Consider the following 16,195-nt stretch of genomic DNA (forward strand, 5'->3'; position numbering starts at 1 on the left):
TGACATCTGTGCAGGAGGCAAGCTGAAATGACCTGTCCAAGGTCACAGCAAGGCTCTTGACTCCAAGCTCGGCCCTGTATCCCAGCATCACCCAGTGCAGACTCTACTGCGACTTCATGGGGGCGGCACCCCCCAGACCTGACCCCTCGAAGGCCCCTTAGCATCTTGGTTTCTGATGGGAGAGGCCTCGGTGCCACAGTGGATGGAAGGCCACCTCCACTGCCCGAGCACGCCTACCTTGCAGCTGCCCGACACGCACAGGCTCAGGGTCCCATCCTCCTGAGGGCTGCCTGGCACACACCGTGTCCCATCCAGGAAACTGTCCCCACGCCTCACAATGAAGCTCTCGCCAATGGCCCGGCACACATATCTACACAGAGCGTCCCCTGGGAAAGCAGAAGGACAAGAAACCCGGATGGGCGGGTGGCAGGGAGCCGGGAGGGCAGCGACCCTGTGAAACAGGATCCAAGTGGGTCCTCACCGACCCCCAAGCGCCATCCCGCTTCACTCTTTGCATTTGGGGCAAGGTTTCTATTTCCCACCTGTCCTGCCTCCTGAGGCAGTAATCACATCGCGACGTAATAAATGTTACTGAATTACGAGCCAGGGAGCACGCTCGGTGCTTCCCCTGCGTCATCGCACTGACTCCTGCCAGCAATCCTGGCAGCGAGCTACGCCTCTTGGCTCCATTTTGCAGATGGGGAAACCGAGACTCAGAGATGAGAAGTCGTGGCCTGACCTGCTAGCCAGGGTGGGATGCATGATGTGTCTGATGCAGGGCCGAAGCCTGCTCTCAACAGCGTCAGGGTGATGGTGGGTCTCCCCCAACGACTCTCCCTGCCCCGGGGTCTCAGGCCTGGCTCGCCCTGGCACCCCCTGGGACCCACCTCGACTGTACTGCTCGGCCGTGCCCCAGCGGTAGAAGGAGGTGCTGCCCGGGGAGAGGCGCAAGGGCTCCCCGTTGGTCTGCGCGCACTGCTCCGACATGAACTCCAGCTGGGTCTTCTCGCAGGCCTGGTGGAAGGAGGCAGAGGACGGGCACGGGAGGGGCCGGGGCAGGGGGCCCGGGGCAGGGGGCTCAGGCAGGGAACCCTCGCCCCGGGAGAGAGCAAGGCCCCCGGCAGTGCGAGGGCCAAGACGTGGGTTGGAGCCCAGCTCCTGGCTGCACCTCAGTTCCCTGCTCTGTAAAGTGGGGATGTCGAGCCTTCCTCCGCTGATGGGGGCCTACCACCCAGCAACAAAGAGGAAAGCGGCCAAACAGCACTGCGGGTGGGAGGCCCCAACTTCAGAAAACGGGGCTGAGTATGTGTATTTGCTACGTCTGCGCCTCCAGAGGCAGGTAATTGGAAAAAGTCACAGGGAGTCAAGAGCAAAGGGCTTCCACACAAGAACCTCCACAGGCGGGCGTCCTGGCCTTTTTTGCACTGGAGTCAGAGGAAAGAATCCGAGTGGCCTGCCGAGAAGGTGCGGGGACCGCGGCTGCCCTCCTTGCAGGCCTGGCCCTCCCCCAACACCAGGCAAGGACTCCGTTCTCCTGGTCTGGGGAGGCCTCGGAGTCGGCCTGGAGAAGGTGGGGGCAGGGGGGGAGGGAGGGAGGGTCTCACCACGCGGCAGATCTTAAGTCAAGGCCAGAGGAATCACTCCACCCCTTCACACCCACTCTGATGGCCATGTGGGAAACACAGGTAAGTGCTGGAGAGGACGTGGAGAAATTGGAACGCTCGCACTTTGCTGGTGGGGAGGCCAAATGGTTCAGCTGCTGTGGGAAATGGCTCAGAGGTTCCTCAAGGACTTAAACGTAGAATTACCATGGGATCTGCCAATTCCGCTTGAGTGTAAACCCAAAGAAGTGAAAAGCTGGCACTCAAAAAAGTCCATGTTACACACATATTCATAGCAGCACTATTCCCAACAACCAAAGATGGAAACAGCCCCAATGTACGGACAAATGGACAGTGGATGAACAGATGAGCGAAATGTGGTCCATCCATCCAGTGGAATACTATTCAGCCATAAAAAGGAGTGAAGTTCTGGGTGGGAGGGAGACCCAAGAAGGAGGGCATATATGTATACGTATAGTTGATTCACTTTGTTGTACAGCAGAAACTAACACAACATTGTAAAGCAACCATACCCCAATAAAAAAATAAGAAAATATAAGAAAAAAAGAATAGGGACTTCCCTGGTGGTGCAGTGGTTAAGAATCTGCCTGCCAATGCAGGGGACACGGGTTCGAGCCCTGGTCCGGGAAGATCCCACATGCCGCAGAGCAACTAAGCCCGTGCGCCACAACTACTGAGTCTGTGCTCTAGAGCCTGCGAGCCACAACTACTGAAGCCCGCGTGCCACAACTACTGAAGCCCATGTGCCCAGAGCCCGTGCTCTGCAACAAGAGAAGCCACCGCAATGAGAAGCCCGTGCACCGTGGCGAAGAGTAGCCCCTGCTCACCGCAACTAGAGGAAGCCCGCGCACAGCAACAAAGACCCCACGCAGCCAAAAATAAATAAATAAAATAAATAAATTTATAAAAAATAAATAAAAAAGAATAAACTGTAAAAAAAAAAAAAAAAAAAGAAAAAGGAGTGAAGTTCTGATACATGGTACATGGCTGAACCTTGAAAACAACACGGTGAGTGAAAGAAGCCAGATGGAAAAAGTCACATATTGTATGATTCCACTTATATGAAATGTCCAGCGCAGGTAAATCCACAGAGATAGAAAGTAGACTGGTGGTTGGCAGGGGCTGGGGAGAGGGGGCATGGGAGTGACTGCTTAATGGACCTGGGGTTTTACTTTGGGGTGATGGAAATGGTTTGGAACTCGATGGGGGTGGTGGTTGCATGATACTGTGAACATACTACATGCTACCGAACTACACAGTTTCAAATGGTTGATTTCATGCTAGGTGAAATTCACCTGAACTTATAACTAAAAGAACCGCCCATGCTCTGGCGGTAGTGGACTTGGCTGCCAGGGACGAGGGTTGTTCTCAGCGCAGAAACGGGCAGCCCTGCACGGCAGCGGCATCCAGGGAGGGAGGGGGACACCTCAGGGCGGCTGCTTTCAGTGGTGGGACCGTCCTGGAGAATACACAGTGGTCCCAGGGCAGGTATTAATAGCACCACCTTCACTCTCAAAACGCCCTGTGTGAACCACAAATTACAGCCGCCCTGGCCCTCGGGCTCCTCTGGACCCAGTGCTGCCAACGGCCCCCCCTCACCCTGCCCCGGGAAGCAGGCCTACCTGGCGGTTGCACATCGTGGCCTGCAGGTCGGCACCTACGCACGCACGCCCCCCAAAGGCAGGTCTGAAAAGGCCCCCAAGACATGGGTGAGAGGTGAGGCGACCCCCCGCCACCCCCCCCCCCGCCAGGGAACGTGCAGCAGCCACCTCCCCGGCCCACGGAACAGCGCCCCCCACGCGGCACCTGGGGTTGTTGCACTGCCGTCTCCTGGTGACCACACCTCCCCCGCAGGAGCGGGAGCAAGGACTGCCCGGACCCCAGCTGGACCAGTGCCCATGCACCGCCCCCACGGGGGCCAGCTCCGCCAGAGAGCGGCAGTGACCCTTGGAGCACCACTGCAAGAGAAGGACGGCACCACGTTCCACATCCAGCCACAGGACGCCACATCCAGGGCATCCCACACCCACAGGACCCCACACCCAGGGCATCCCACACCCACAGGACCCCACACCCAGGGCATCCCACACCCACAGGACCCCACACCCAGGGCATCCCACACCCACAGGACCCCACACCCAGGGCATCCCACACCCACAGGACCCCACACCCAGGGCATCCCACACCCACAGGACCCCACACCCAGGGCGTCCCACACCCACAGGACCCCACACCCAGGGCGTCCCACACCCACAGGACCCCACACCCAGGGCGTCCCACACCCACAGGACCCCATACCCAGGGCATCCCACACCCAGGGCATCCCACACCCACAGGACCCCACACCCAGGGCATCCCACACCCATAGGTACACCCCACACACACACACGTGCACACACACGCACTGGACCCCCATCCTGCTTTGGAGCCAGTGCTAAACAGAAGAGGGCCGAGCCCCTCCCACAGGACAGGGACGGGGGAAGGGCGGGCCATGCAGGGCGGGGGGCAGGGGCACTGGGCCGGGCGCAGGACGCCAGGTGGCCGCTGCAGGCCGGCGGGGGCGGGGGGGGGTGGTCACGCAGTCACGGGAAAACTTTGCCTCCTCTGGGTGGCGGGCGACTACCCAATCCCCGTCTCCAGGCCGCCACGCGGGGCCCGGGGTGACTGTCCCTCAAGCGCCGCTCTCTCTGGAACAGCCAGGAGGTCGACGGGCCGGGCCAGATGCCCCGCCCGCCCCGGCAGAGTCAGGCGCAAGCCTTGGCTGTTAGCTGTTATGAACCGCCTGCAGAGGGCAAGGCGAGCGCTGTGTGCACGCGGCCATCCTGCTGCCCACCTGTCCTGACGGGGACCCAGAACAGGTCCAGGGCCCTACGCCCCCGCTTACTGAGCTCCTCCTGTCTCCCACCCCAGGGTGAGGGCTGCAGGCCGCAGGTCTGCGTGAGCGTGTGTGAGCGCACGCACACACACACACACACACGCTCACACGCTCCCTCACTCCCCGCTCTGACCTTCCCCACGCCACACTCTGTCCCATCCAGGAGAGGAATAAGGAGGCGGCTACAGCTGCTTTGGTCCAGGGGGTCCGTGTGGCAGGAGAGAGCCTGGCACGTGTCCTAAGAGGGGAGACAGACGGCCAGCTGAGGGGCCGCAAGGGCCTGCGGGGTCAGTGTCCAGCCATCGCTGTCCCTCGCAGACCACAGGACACAGTGACACAGCCAGCTCCCTGGGCAGTGGTGGGTGGAGAGGACAGCCGTGGAGGACTTCTCCACCAGGAACAGGGGCAGTGACCAGGGCCCACAAAAACGTTTTCATTTCTTTTAAAATCAGAAGAAAAAAGATGATCTTTTAAATCAGAGAGAATATGCTAATATATAATATTAACACGGTATTTATAACACCACACGTAAAACTCTGTATTTCATGAAAACACTAAGATATAATTCTTATTGTTTTACAAGGGGGAAAGGGCTCACCAAGGCAAAAGGGCCTGCAAGTGCTGTGCGGTCCTGGGAAGGGAGTCTGTCTTTGGGGTGCCTGCCCCCCTTCAGCTCCCCTCCCACTGCCAGCTCCCACTCCGGCTGTAGGGTTCAGCTCGGAGGTCACTTCCTCTGGGAAGCCCTCCAGCCCCCATTGGGTGGGAAGCCCTCGGTAACTGCCTATGTAGGATCAAGGTCCATGGGCTCGGGGGCCCTATCAGGACCAGCTCTACCTAATTTGTGGGGCCTCGTCAAGAGGAAAACGTGGGGACCTTTGTTCAAAAATTGAGAATTTCGAGAGGCACCTGACAGTCTGGGCCAGTGGGGTCTCACAGTGGGCAGGGGGGCAGGAGCGGGCAGAGGGAGGCCCAGAGGCGGAGGGGCGGGGTGGCCGTGCGCATCACCCACTGCTGGACTCACGAGGTGCTCCCTGCGGAAGGTGCAGGCGACCGCCGTCGGGCCGAAGGCGACGCGGCACTGCTCGTCGGCGCCGTAGTACAGGCCGGGGTGCGCCTCGGGAGGGTGCCCCGCGGGCTGGGACTGCGGCCCCGGCCCCGGCGGGTCCCACACGCAGCGCGCCCGTCCTGCGCTGCGACAAGGCTGCGGCTCAGGCGCGGGGCGGACACCAGGTGGGCGCGGGATGGAGGAGTGGGCGCGGGAAGCGGGGGCGTTTAAAGAGGCGGGTTCGGGTGGGCGAGGACGGGAGTTCTCAGCCCGTGTGCCCCACCAAGAGCTGACCCTGGGCTAGGACAAGGCTCGAGCCTAGGGGAGGCGGGGGGGATGCAGGGGCAAATGCAGGGGGCGGGGGAGGTTGGCGAAGTGGGTCTGCGAAGGGATGAAAGGGGACAGGGGAGAACTGAGGGGTGGGCGCAGGAGTGGGACGGGATGGAAAGAAGGAGGGAGGTGGCGCGTGGGCGGGATGGGAGTGGCCAGAGGGATGGGCTGGCGGGGGCGGGGTGGGGGGAGAGGTGGAGGGGTGGATGCCGGGAGGAGGTGAGGGCTGGAGGGGTGGGCAGAGGCGGGATGTACGAGTGCCTCCTGAGACGTGCTGGGAGCCCGTGGAGAGGTGGGCGCGGGGACGCCACGGAAGTGGGCACATGGTTGAGGGCAGATGCAGGGGTGGGTCCGGGGACGGGAAGGAGGGGGGCTCGCGAAGCGGAGATGCGGGCGTAGGGAGGGGCGGTGCTGGGGGGTGCCGCTACCTGAGCAGGCTCAGCAGCTGCCGGCGGCTGCAGGGGGACCACGCCGGACCCCCGCGGGCGGGTGCGGCGCCGTCGGAAGCCATCACGTGGCCGCTGGGCCCGCAGCCGCTGCCCGGCGCGCCGTCGTGCTCCAGGCCGAAGCTGCGGAGGCGGCGGCGCTGAGACCGGCGGTGGCCAGGGTCCCCCCACCCCCACAGGGGTCGCCCCGGCCCCGCCACCAGCTAACCCGGCGGTGGGCCGCGTCGCGCGGACGCCCAGCCTCAGTTTCCTGCGCGAGGGAGCGCTGGGCCGGCCCGGTGGCTCCCGCCTCTTTTGGCAAATACATATCAAAAGGCTTTTAAAATGTGCAGGCCAAACGCATCCACGGTGTTTTGAGCGTGGGAGGCCATGGCTCGAGGGCCTTTGGGGCCCTGCTGCTGACGGCTTTCTTGACATGGGGGTGGCTCGGTGTGTAAACGCACGGACTGAATGTGTACTGGTGAAGTGAAAAGGTCGGACCTCTGGCCAATGTTTCTGCTCCCAGTGGAAGGCAATGGTTTTCAATTCCTTTTTTTCCTCCAAACAAGATAGATGGAGGAATTGTGATGGGGGGTGGGTCAGACGGGTGAGAGGTCAGACGGAGGTGCAGAGCTGAGAGCGAAGGTGCGCAGCCGCGTACTGCTGTGGGGATACGAGCCCCAGCCTCGTACGTGGAGGTGGCTGTGGGAACCCCTCAGCACTCTCGGGGGGGGCCGAAAGGCCTGCGGGTGGGAGGGGGGCTGGTGGGCAAGGAAGTTACACACCCACTTTCCACTTTAGGAGTCTCTGTGCTCTGAACTTTTACAGCAAGCAGGTATATACTTTCATAATTAAAAGGCTAAAAATCAAAAAGGAAAGAAACCCTCCACTCCGGGTGAATAATACATAGGAGCACAGATTTGCCCGCAGAATGTACAGCAGTCGTATCAGGAAAGGTCTGGAAACAACCTAAATATCTAACAAGAGGGGATGAATTAAGTAAATTATGGTGCGTACAAAAAAAAACAATATATGTTGTAAGAGAATGTTTGGGAGAAATGTTTGGGATATATTGTTACATAAAAAAGCAGTTAACCAATATACAGCATAATCCCAAATTTACAAATAAAAAATTATGTGTGTGTGTGTGTGTGTGTGTGTGTGTGTGTAAAGAAAAGATGGATGTTTTCTCTAAGTGGTGGGATTTGGGATAACTTTTGCAGCCTGCTTTTTCTTTACCTGAATTTCCTACAAAAATTACTTTTTAACTCCTAAGTTTGTTTTGCTTGTATTTTGAAAAATAATTTTTTTTTCTTTTAATCCTTCGGTAATGAAGAAATATCAGATTTCCCAGCCCTTGCCCCCGCCCACCCTCCCTAGTCCATTGGGGTCAAGAGTACAGGCTCCTTCAGCTGGCTCGTCTAGGGACCACTGCCAGCCACGACCTCCCCTCCTGGGGGCCCAGGTCACGTCCTTGTCCGGAGCTTGGGGACAGCGGTTGGGGCCTCTTACCTGTGCCCAATCTCATGGGCGATGGTGACCCCCAGATCGAAGCCGGTATCCTCAGTGATAAGGCAGCTCCAGGAGGAGGAGCAGACACCACCCAGCTGGGTGACCCCCCGAACCTGCCGGTTACCATCAGGCAATTCCAGGTCAAACCTCAGGAAGAGAGAACAGATAGCTGCGCAGTGCTGAGGTGCCTGCCCACCGCCGGGCTACCTTTGCAGAGAGTGGGAGCAGCTCCCCGGCAGGCTGGCACGCCAGTGGGGAGCTCGGCTACCTGGTGACGTAGAGGACCAGGTCGGCATGGCCGGGATCCGCGTCATCCCCAGGGTTGACCGTCCTGCTCCACTCGCAGACGCTCAGCAGTGATGCGGTGATGTTGGCTGTGATATTCGGAGCATCCTGAGGGACCGGTAACAGAGCGCACATGTAGGGGATCCACCCCAAGCAGGGCGCGGACCACTGCTGCCATCTCAGTCCTCATAACAACCCTATTACTGTCCCATGTTACAGATGAGGAGACTGAGGCTCAGCAGTGCCGCGTGCCAGGGCAGAGCTGGAATTCAGGTCCAGGCCCGGCTGACGGGAAGCCCTGCCATCACCCCCACTGCTCTGTGCGCATCCGCAGGCAGAAACCGGTTTCCCAGTGACTGGGCGTCCAGCTGAGCGCCTACCTCAGGCTGCGTCAGGATGACCATCTTCACCAGGTGCACCCGGAACTGAGCTCCCAGGGATGGGTCCCTAAGCAGCTCTGACCCCTGTGGAAGGGCAGGTGGGAGAGGTGATACGTGTGTGTGGGCGCTGCTGACTTCCGGGGGCCCAGGGCGGGGGCGGGGGGGGGTTGACTGGAGAGGATACTTCATCAGCAGGGAGGGCACCCGAAATGCTAGTCCTTGGGCCTGGGAGCCAGCCATGGAGATAGTCAGAAGGAAGGTCAGCCAACACAGAGAAACCCCGAAACAACGGGATGCGAGTAACTGCCATTAGTCTAGAACATTCCTTTCAAACACGGCTTCTCTCGGACTGGATTTACCGTGTCCTTTCCCATCTCTGTCCACCTGCCTGAAACACCTCTCTCACCTCTGCACCTCTGCTCGCTTAAGCTGCTCATCTCCACGAGGCAGCCTGAGGGCCTCCTCCCCCTCCGTGAGCCCTTTCCTGGGCACCCCAATGAGAAGGCTCCCCCCACCAGGCTGCCAGCTCTCCCAGTACATCTGCCAAGATGCTGATTGTGGTCGACTTGCACTGCGGTTGCTTGCACCAGCTTGGCCTCTAAATGAGACATGGCACCCAGGAGAGAGGACATGGTGCCACCGGCCTCAGCTGACCTGAGTCTGAACCCAGGCTCTGCCCCTTCCTACCTGTATGCTCAGGATCCTGTTTACTAACCTCAGGACCCCAGTTTCCTCATCTGTAAAATGGAGAGAAAGCCTTCCATGGTTGTTGGCAGACTTAGGAACAGTGCGGCTGCATGAGGTGGGTTGCCCAGTCACGCCACAGGCATTACCACGGCTGGCACCTCTGGGCAGGAGCCAATCTGCAATCTACCACCTGACCATCGTTGGCCCTCATAAAACATATTGAATGACCACAGGGAGTGTGGTTCGATTACCAAATTTCAGCATATTCGAGGTGGGGGGAACCCCCAAAGCTTGAAAACAGTAGCTTTCAAGTGACCTAGAGGGAACATCTTCCACCTCTGGAGTCGGCAGGTGGAAACCCAAGCAGGCTTGTCCTGGACTTGAGCCAGCTTTTCCAGGGGTCAGGGCTGCATGGGTGTGGCCTCTGGGACCCAGACTCCCTCCAGGGTGCGAGGCCCAGAGAACACATGGGAAAGGAGAGGTGTCGGAGGGCCCGGGGCTCTGAGATTGGGGGATCTTTCCCTTCTGTCCAGAATAGCTGGGCATACCTGAGGCCGGGGACAAGACGGTGCTAAGGACCCCACGTTCTAGGATGGCTGTCTGCCCTCTGGGGCCAACTTACCAGGGGGGCAGTGCCAGCCCTGCCGCTGCCAGCGGTGGTATTACTCTCCTGACGTTATGGAAACGTACCTGGCCGCCTAGAACACGTGTGTCTGTGTGTGTTTCACATGTGACTGCGCTCGTGGTCGGGCACAGCCCGTCAGACTGAATGTGACCATCAGGTGTTGCAGTCACCTGTTTCTGTGCTGCCTCTTTTTCTCCGAGGTAATGGTTAGTGGGAGCTGTGCTTCCTGCCCCACCATTACCCTTAGAAGCCAAGTGAAGGGGAGGCCTGCGGACATGGGGGTACCCACAAGAAGGGCGCTGGGAGAGCCTGGTGTGGGGCAGCCGGGCTGGCTGCCGGGGCAGTGCTGGCCGACATGCCCATGGATCAAAGGGACGTTGGGGGAGAGGCCAGGCTTGAGGGTCCCCGGGCGAAGGGACCCAGGTAGCAAGAGGCTGGGGGTTGCACTCCCCAGTGGGGTAAGGGAGAAAGAACAGATCACGCCTCTCCCCACCCCAGGGCCCTGAGCCCCAAGTGTGACCCCAGCCTCAGGTTCACACTGAGCTCAACCCCCCAGATAAGCCAGCTCACTGACGCTCTGCACAAGCCCCGGGTGCAGGGCGCTGTGTCCAGAGGCTCCCGAGGACGGGCTGGTCGTGGACGGCCACTGCCCCGCCGGACTCCTGAGCCCTCGCCTGGGTCAGCGCCGCCCACAGAGCCCGCTCCCCACGCGAGCACTCACCGTGTTGAGGTTGGTGAGCACGTAGCGCTCTGTGTCCTCCCGGTGAGCCTGGTGGACGTCGGGGCCCACGGCCACCAGCAGCTCCAGGTGCAGGAGGCTCCTGGCAGCCCGTCTCCGGAGGCGAGGGGCGGGAGGACGGCCTGGCGGGGCGGGGGGCAGGGCCGAGAGCCAGGGTCCTAGAGAGCAGGTGAGATGCGGCTTTGACCTCGCAGCCCCCACGGCCAGGCCCCTCCGTCACCCTGCGCTCCTGGGCTTGGAGATGCACCGCTTACTGTGGGGATGAGGGAGTGGATGGGCCCGACCCTCGCTTTCTCACAGGGAATGTGGGGAGCCAGAGAGGGCCTGTCTCCCGGCACAAGGAGACTGAGGGAGCGGTTCCTCTTTTTTGTTTTTTAATCACTAACTGGCTAAGCATTTGGTTTATTTATTTGTTTATATATTTATTGAGGCATAGTTGATTTACAACGTTGTGTTAGTTTCAAGTGCACAGCAAAGTGATTCAGTTATACATATACACATATGTCTATTCTTTTTCAGATTCTTTTCCCTTATAGGTTATTACAAAATCTTTTTTTTTTTTTTTTCCGCCATGCTGCGCAGCTTGCAGAATTCTAGTTCCCCGCCCGGGGATCGAACCCGCACTCCGTGCATTGGGAGCGCGGAGTCGTAACCACTGGACTGCCAGGGAAGTCCAAGGTTATTACAAAATCTTGAGTATAGTTCCCCATGCTATACAGTAGGACCTTGTTGGTCATCTATTTTATATACAGTAGGGTGTATCTGTTAATCCCAAACTCCTAATTTATCCTTCCCCCCTCCCCCTTCGGTATCCATAAGCTAGTTTTCTATGTTGAGTGGACAGTTCTGCCCTGGCCCTCCTGGAGCTGGCCCCTCAGCACCCACGGTTTCACACCCTTAGACACCCATCAGCTCATTTGGGACATCTCGGCCCTCCCAGCTCCTCGGGAGGAAACACTCTCAGAGGGTGAGAGGTCCCAAGCTCTCGCATGTCACTCACGTTGTGACCGTTAGAACTGACAGCTCGGGCAGCTCACAGGAGAGGCGGCCGGGTCTTGGGAGGATGGCCGTCTCAGGTGGAGACGTTTCATTCCACCCCTCGGGCCCAGATCCCATTGCTGCCTGGGCATTCCGGGCAGCGCAAGGCCAGGAGACAGCTACTGTGTGGCCTTTATGTCCTTCTGGTCACCCCAAAGCCCCACGCTGGGCGCACACTGGAGTAGGGGGTCACCCCAAGATGGCAAGAAAAGCCCGGGACCACACCCCGCTTGCAGCCGGGCGCAGCCTGGGGAAGGCGTGAGCGGGCGTGGTGGCAGCAGAGCCGGCCCCCATCCTGCCCATGCCCTGGAGCTGTCCTGGAGGCCTGCGGCAGCCACGTCCCATCTTTGGGCTTCTGGGTTCCCATCTGCAGCATCGGAACTATCAGGAACCGCTGACCTCGGCCCGCCCGAGGCTCCAAGGTGCACGTCTGTGAACACGCTTTGTAAACTGTGAATGGCTGTTCAGAGGCGGGAGGTCTACCCGTCCACCAAGCAGACGGCCTGGGGCCACAGCCGGTGGCCACGCGTTCTCCTGGCCTGCCCGTGAGCTGGGCACTCCCCCTGCGTGCTAACGAAGGTGGCTGGTGGAGCTGGGCCCAGGCATCAGGAGAGCTGGTCCCTCCCGCCGAGCTGTCCTTGACACAGCTCCGCCCTCCCTCTCCCAGGAGCTGTACCTGGAACCGTGGGTGCCCCCGGGGGTGGGCCTGTGGATCAGGTGGGGCTGGGCACCACCCCAGGGAGGCACCAGCTCCCGGTGCCGCCTCCTCAACGGCTGGATATAGAACCTGTCTGCACCCACCAGGATGTCGCCCTCCTGGAGGAGAGAGAGCCGCCTGGTGCACACGGCCCCGTCCCCCATGCAGGGCCGTCACAGCACCAGGCATGGACTTCAAGGGCTCCTGCCCAAGTCCAAGGTCCGAGAGCCCACCTGTGTGGAACAGAGGGGGAGCCACGCCCTCTGGGGGCTGCGTTCGCTGCCTACCACCTGCTGCCAGGCCCCCCAGCCACGTTTCCAGTCCCCGCCACGCACAAGGCCTCCAGGCCCCAGTCTGCAGGGCCCGGTAAAGATCCCGGCGGGGCCCCGCGTGTGCAAGAATGGAGGGGGTCTTGAGGGACTAGCTAGGCCCGCGCTAATGAACAGCACTGCCCGTCACCAGATGGGCCCTGAGTGGCATCTGTTCCAACCCAGGCTGGGCCTCCTGACCCCGGAACGGGGCGGGGAGGGGGATGGTTATGATATAAATGGCTCTGGCTCATTCAGTGACGCATTGTGACAACGCACGACAATCCCCAAAGATACCCAAGAGGCTAGTGCTGCTGCCTTCACCATTTCTTTCTTTCTTAATCTTTCTTTTTTGGCCTCGCAGCTTGTGGGATCTTAGTTCCCCGACCGGGGATTGAACCCGGGCCCCCGCAGTGAGAGCGCCAAGTCCTAACCACTGGACCACCTGGGAAGTCCCATCAGTGACGACACTGACGTCCAGGGAGTGCCTGGCCCAAGGTCGCCTGTACTAAGGTGCAGAGCTGGAGTCTGAGCTCAGAGGTCTGACTGCAAAGCCCACCCTCTTTCCGTTCCCTGTTCCCCGGGCTTGCACCCAGCTCTGCCGCCTGCTAGCTGGGTGGCCTTGGGAAACTCAGCTGGCTTTTCTGAGCCTGCGAGGAACAGGCCCCCACGGCGTCAGAGTCTGGCTGAGGTCTAAGTGGTGTCGCGCTCACGTTTGGCTGTGCAACGGGGGTTCAGAGGCATCTCTGCCCCACTGGGGTCCCCACGGCACAACCTCCCCCTGCTGCCGGCCTGGGCGCCCACTCACCACACAGCCCGAGAAGAAGGTGAGCCTGGACGCTGCGCCTGGGGGCAGCAGGGCGAGGACCCCCGTGAGGCAGGGCTGGGGGGCCCCCAGCAGCCGGAGGGAGGCATTGACCACACGCTCGCTGGTGAAGGAGGTGGCGAGGAGGCCCAGAAGAGCCGTCCCAGGGCTGCCAGGGAGCAGCGCGGGGCCCTGCAGGGCAGCCCCCCGCGCCCGTCCTCGGCCTCACGCTCGGGGTCACGGACGCAGGTGAGCGGGGCCACGTCGAATCGGGGCGCTGCGGGAGATAGGAGGCCCCTCGCTCCCCCCTGCTCGGCCCTCCAGCACAGCTCCCCCTGCCCGCAGCGCGACCCCAGCCAGCGCTCAGCGTGCATCTGGCCCCGACCACAGAGAAGGCAGGCACAAGTGGGACACCCCTAATTCCCTCCGCCCTGACCACTAGCCTACCCTGCCTCTGGTCCCCACCTGCCTTTGGATCACCAATGGCCCTACTCGGAAAGGGGGCTGGCACCATGGAGAAGTCCACAGACACGGCCCACGAGCGACAGGAAAAGGCTTTGGCTGGCGCTTGACCCAGCGCCCTTCTTGTGTCTCACAGAAAAGATAAATGTTTACATCCTGGCCAGAAACTGCAAGAATTCCTGACAGTCGGCCCAAAGGGAGGCCCAGGGGTGGAAGAGACCAACTAATTAGTGCCCATTCCCTTGAGATATTGAGCAGAATCCCAGGTCACGACCCCAGCCCGGCCCAGGACACCCAGACCAGTTTTTATCGACTTGGCAGGAAGTAACGGAACTAATTAACAGGGTGACAGCAGCAGCTGACCTCCTCTCAGCTGAGCCACTGAAAAGCCGAGGTCCCTGACCCAAGGGTGAGATGCCCCCTGCAGGCTCTGAGAAACTCCCCTCGCAAGGAAGACGCCAGGACAAGTACCTTCGGAGGCAGCGTCAGGGCCAAAGTAAGCGGTCACTTCCTCTGGCTCCAAAGCCTGAAGAAACTGCTGTGGGAGAAAGAATGAGTGAGGGGAGACGAGGGAGAAGGAGGTGTGGGGGAGAAGCAAGACAAGGAGCAGGCGGTGGGGGGGGGAAGGGGGGAAGGGGCCCAGGAGGGGGAGAAGGGGCCCAGGATGGAGAGGGGGCAAGCCACCCACACCGGCGTAGCCGGGTCCACCCCTCATCAAGTGGGTGGACAGTACCGAGGCCAACTCCCTCTCCAGTGAGCCCAGTTCGTCCCCTGAACCCCAAGTTCGGATTTCCTCCCACTTGGCCCAAGGGCTGTGGGGCAGCCCCTTCTCCCCCAGGGACCCACCCTCAGCACCCAGCGGAGCCCAGGTTCCCAGGTCTCGGGGCTCCCCCAGCACCGCAGCCCTCGGATCCACCCACCTGCCGGAAATCAGGGAGTCCCCAGCAGCCCAGGAGGACGAGGAGCACAGAAATGAGAATTGCCCGCACACATCTCCCCTGGAGGCGAAGCTCACTCATCCTCCCAGGAAGGGAGAGCGCTGTGGCGACTGCAATCTGGCCGGCGTGGACTGCGACAGACCCGCTGGGCTGGACGTTGAGGCTGTGTTTACTCGTGGGCGCTTCCTCTCAGGGCAGGGGCCGAGGGGCTGGGCGGCCTGCAGGCTCCTCCTGCCGCGGCCTGGCCTTGCGCTGGGCTGGGCCTTGGCTCAGAGCACAGCCACCGGTCCTGCGCCTGGGAGCACAGAGCGGGGGTGGGATTCATCTCCCATCTGTGTGACTGTGGCTCCCGGCTGGCTGAGGCACCATCACACCTGCTTCCTACGGACACCCTGTTTTCCGTGACCTGTCCCCGCTCTCCTGTCCTCATTCCCTCCCTCTCAGCTATTGCCTGCGCTGTGCCTGCACCCGACGGCTGCCCACAGAACCAGGACGGTGGCACCAGCCCTCTGTCTGCCTCCCCAGCCGTCCCCACAGTGCTCACAGACCTTTAGCTACCGCCCCCACCCAGCCTGCCTTCCGTTCCTCAAATACGCCCAGTGCTTTGCTGCTCTAGTTTCAGCTCAAATGTCACTCCCCTCGTGGCACCATCTAAGTGGCCCCCCAGGGAGAGGTGTCACATTTAGAAAATAAAAATCAGGACAGCAGTGAAACTGGAATTTCAGGTAAACAATAGATTTTTTTTTTTGGTGTTAAGTATGCCCCCCAAATTGCAGCTAGTATATGGGACATTTTTATACTAAAAATTATTCTTTATCTGAAATTCCTATTTCTCTGGGCATCCTGCATTTTGTTGGGTAGCCTTACTCCTCCTCAAGTCCGTACCACAGTATCTCACTTCATCATCTTCGTTGCAGTTACTACTATCCAAAATTGTTGATTTATCATCTGTATTTCCCTGAAGGCCCCCACGCACGTACAGAGCCTGGGATGGAAGCTTTGGGGAAGTGGAGGCCTCACCTGTGTCGCTGATCCAGAGCCAAGGCATGGTGTGCAAGTGACTTGTTACCATTGTTGTCACACAAAATAATACAGTACAACACTTGTTACAATGCTTATCATTGTTATCGGATGCTGCTGAACTACGGCCCTGGGAAAGCAGGCTGTGCGACGTGGGGTCCTCCCTCCCGTCCCTGGGCCTCAGTTTCCCCGCCGCGTAGGGAAGATGCGCCGGGCTCGGACCGCGGGGCGGGAGACAGCTGCCCGGGGTCCCTGCGCATCCGCTCCGCACCCGCCGCTCCCAGGCCCGGCCGTCCAGCGCCCCCTGGCGGCCGCCTGCCCCGCCCTCCGCCGGCCGGGCCGCGGTGTTACACCGACGGCGGCCCCCCCCCAGTTCCTTTCCGGCGCTCATGTTTCTCGGCC

At 60.4% G+C, this 16,195-nt stretch overlaps 1 protein-coding gene across 1 annotated transcript in view; it reads right to left on the reverse strand.

Moving 5' to 3' along the window:
• Positions 1–16,052, reverse strand: part of ADAMTS13 (ADAM metallopeptidase with thrombospondin type 1 motif 13) — a 32,205-nt gene extending 16,153 nt beyond the window's left edge. Inside the window, exons 1-14 of the mRNA XM_036856844.1 lie at positions 15,794–16,052; positions 14,756–15,068; positions 14,307–14,373; positions 10,508–10,683; positions 8,475–8,558; positions 8,078–8,202; positions 7,810–7,956; positions 6,301–6,441; positions 5,519–5,687; positions 4,631–4,735; positions 3,429–3,580; positions 3,245–3,308; positions 888–1,014; positions 238–386 (exon numbers count right to left, since the gene is read on the reverse strand). Coding sequence (XP_036712739.1) covers positions 238–386; positions 888–1,014; positions 3,245–3,308; positions 3,429–3,580; positions 4,631–4,735; positions 5,519–5,687; positions 6,301–6,441; positions 7,810–7,956; positions 8,078–8,202; positions 8,475–8,558; positions 10,508–10,683; positions 14,307–14,373; positions 14,756–14,854 — 1,605 coding nt within the window. The 5' untranslated portion in view covers positions 14,855–15,068; positions 15,794–16,052. The remainder of the gene's footprint in view (positions 1–237; positions 387–887; positions 1,015–3,244; positions 3,309–3,428; positions 3,581–4,630; positions 4,736–5,518; positions 5,688–6,300; positions 6,442–7,809; positions 7,957–8,077; positions 8,203–8,474; positions 8,559–10,507; positions 10,684–14,306; positions 14,374–14,755; positions 15,069–15,793) is intronic.
• Between the last annotated feature and the right edge of the window lie 143 nt (positions 16,053–16,195).

Source organism: Balaenoptera musculus, chromosome 6, assembly GCF_009873245.2.
Source record: "Balaenoptera musculus isolate JJ_BM4_2016_0621 chromosome 6, mBalMus1.pri.v3, whole genome shotgun sequence".
NCBI lineage: Eukaryota > Metazoa > Chordata > Mammalia > Artiodactyla > Balaenopteridae > Balaenoptera > Balaenoptera musculus.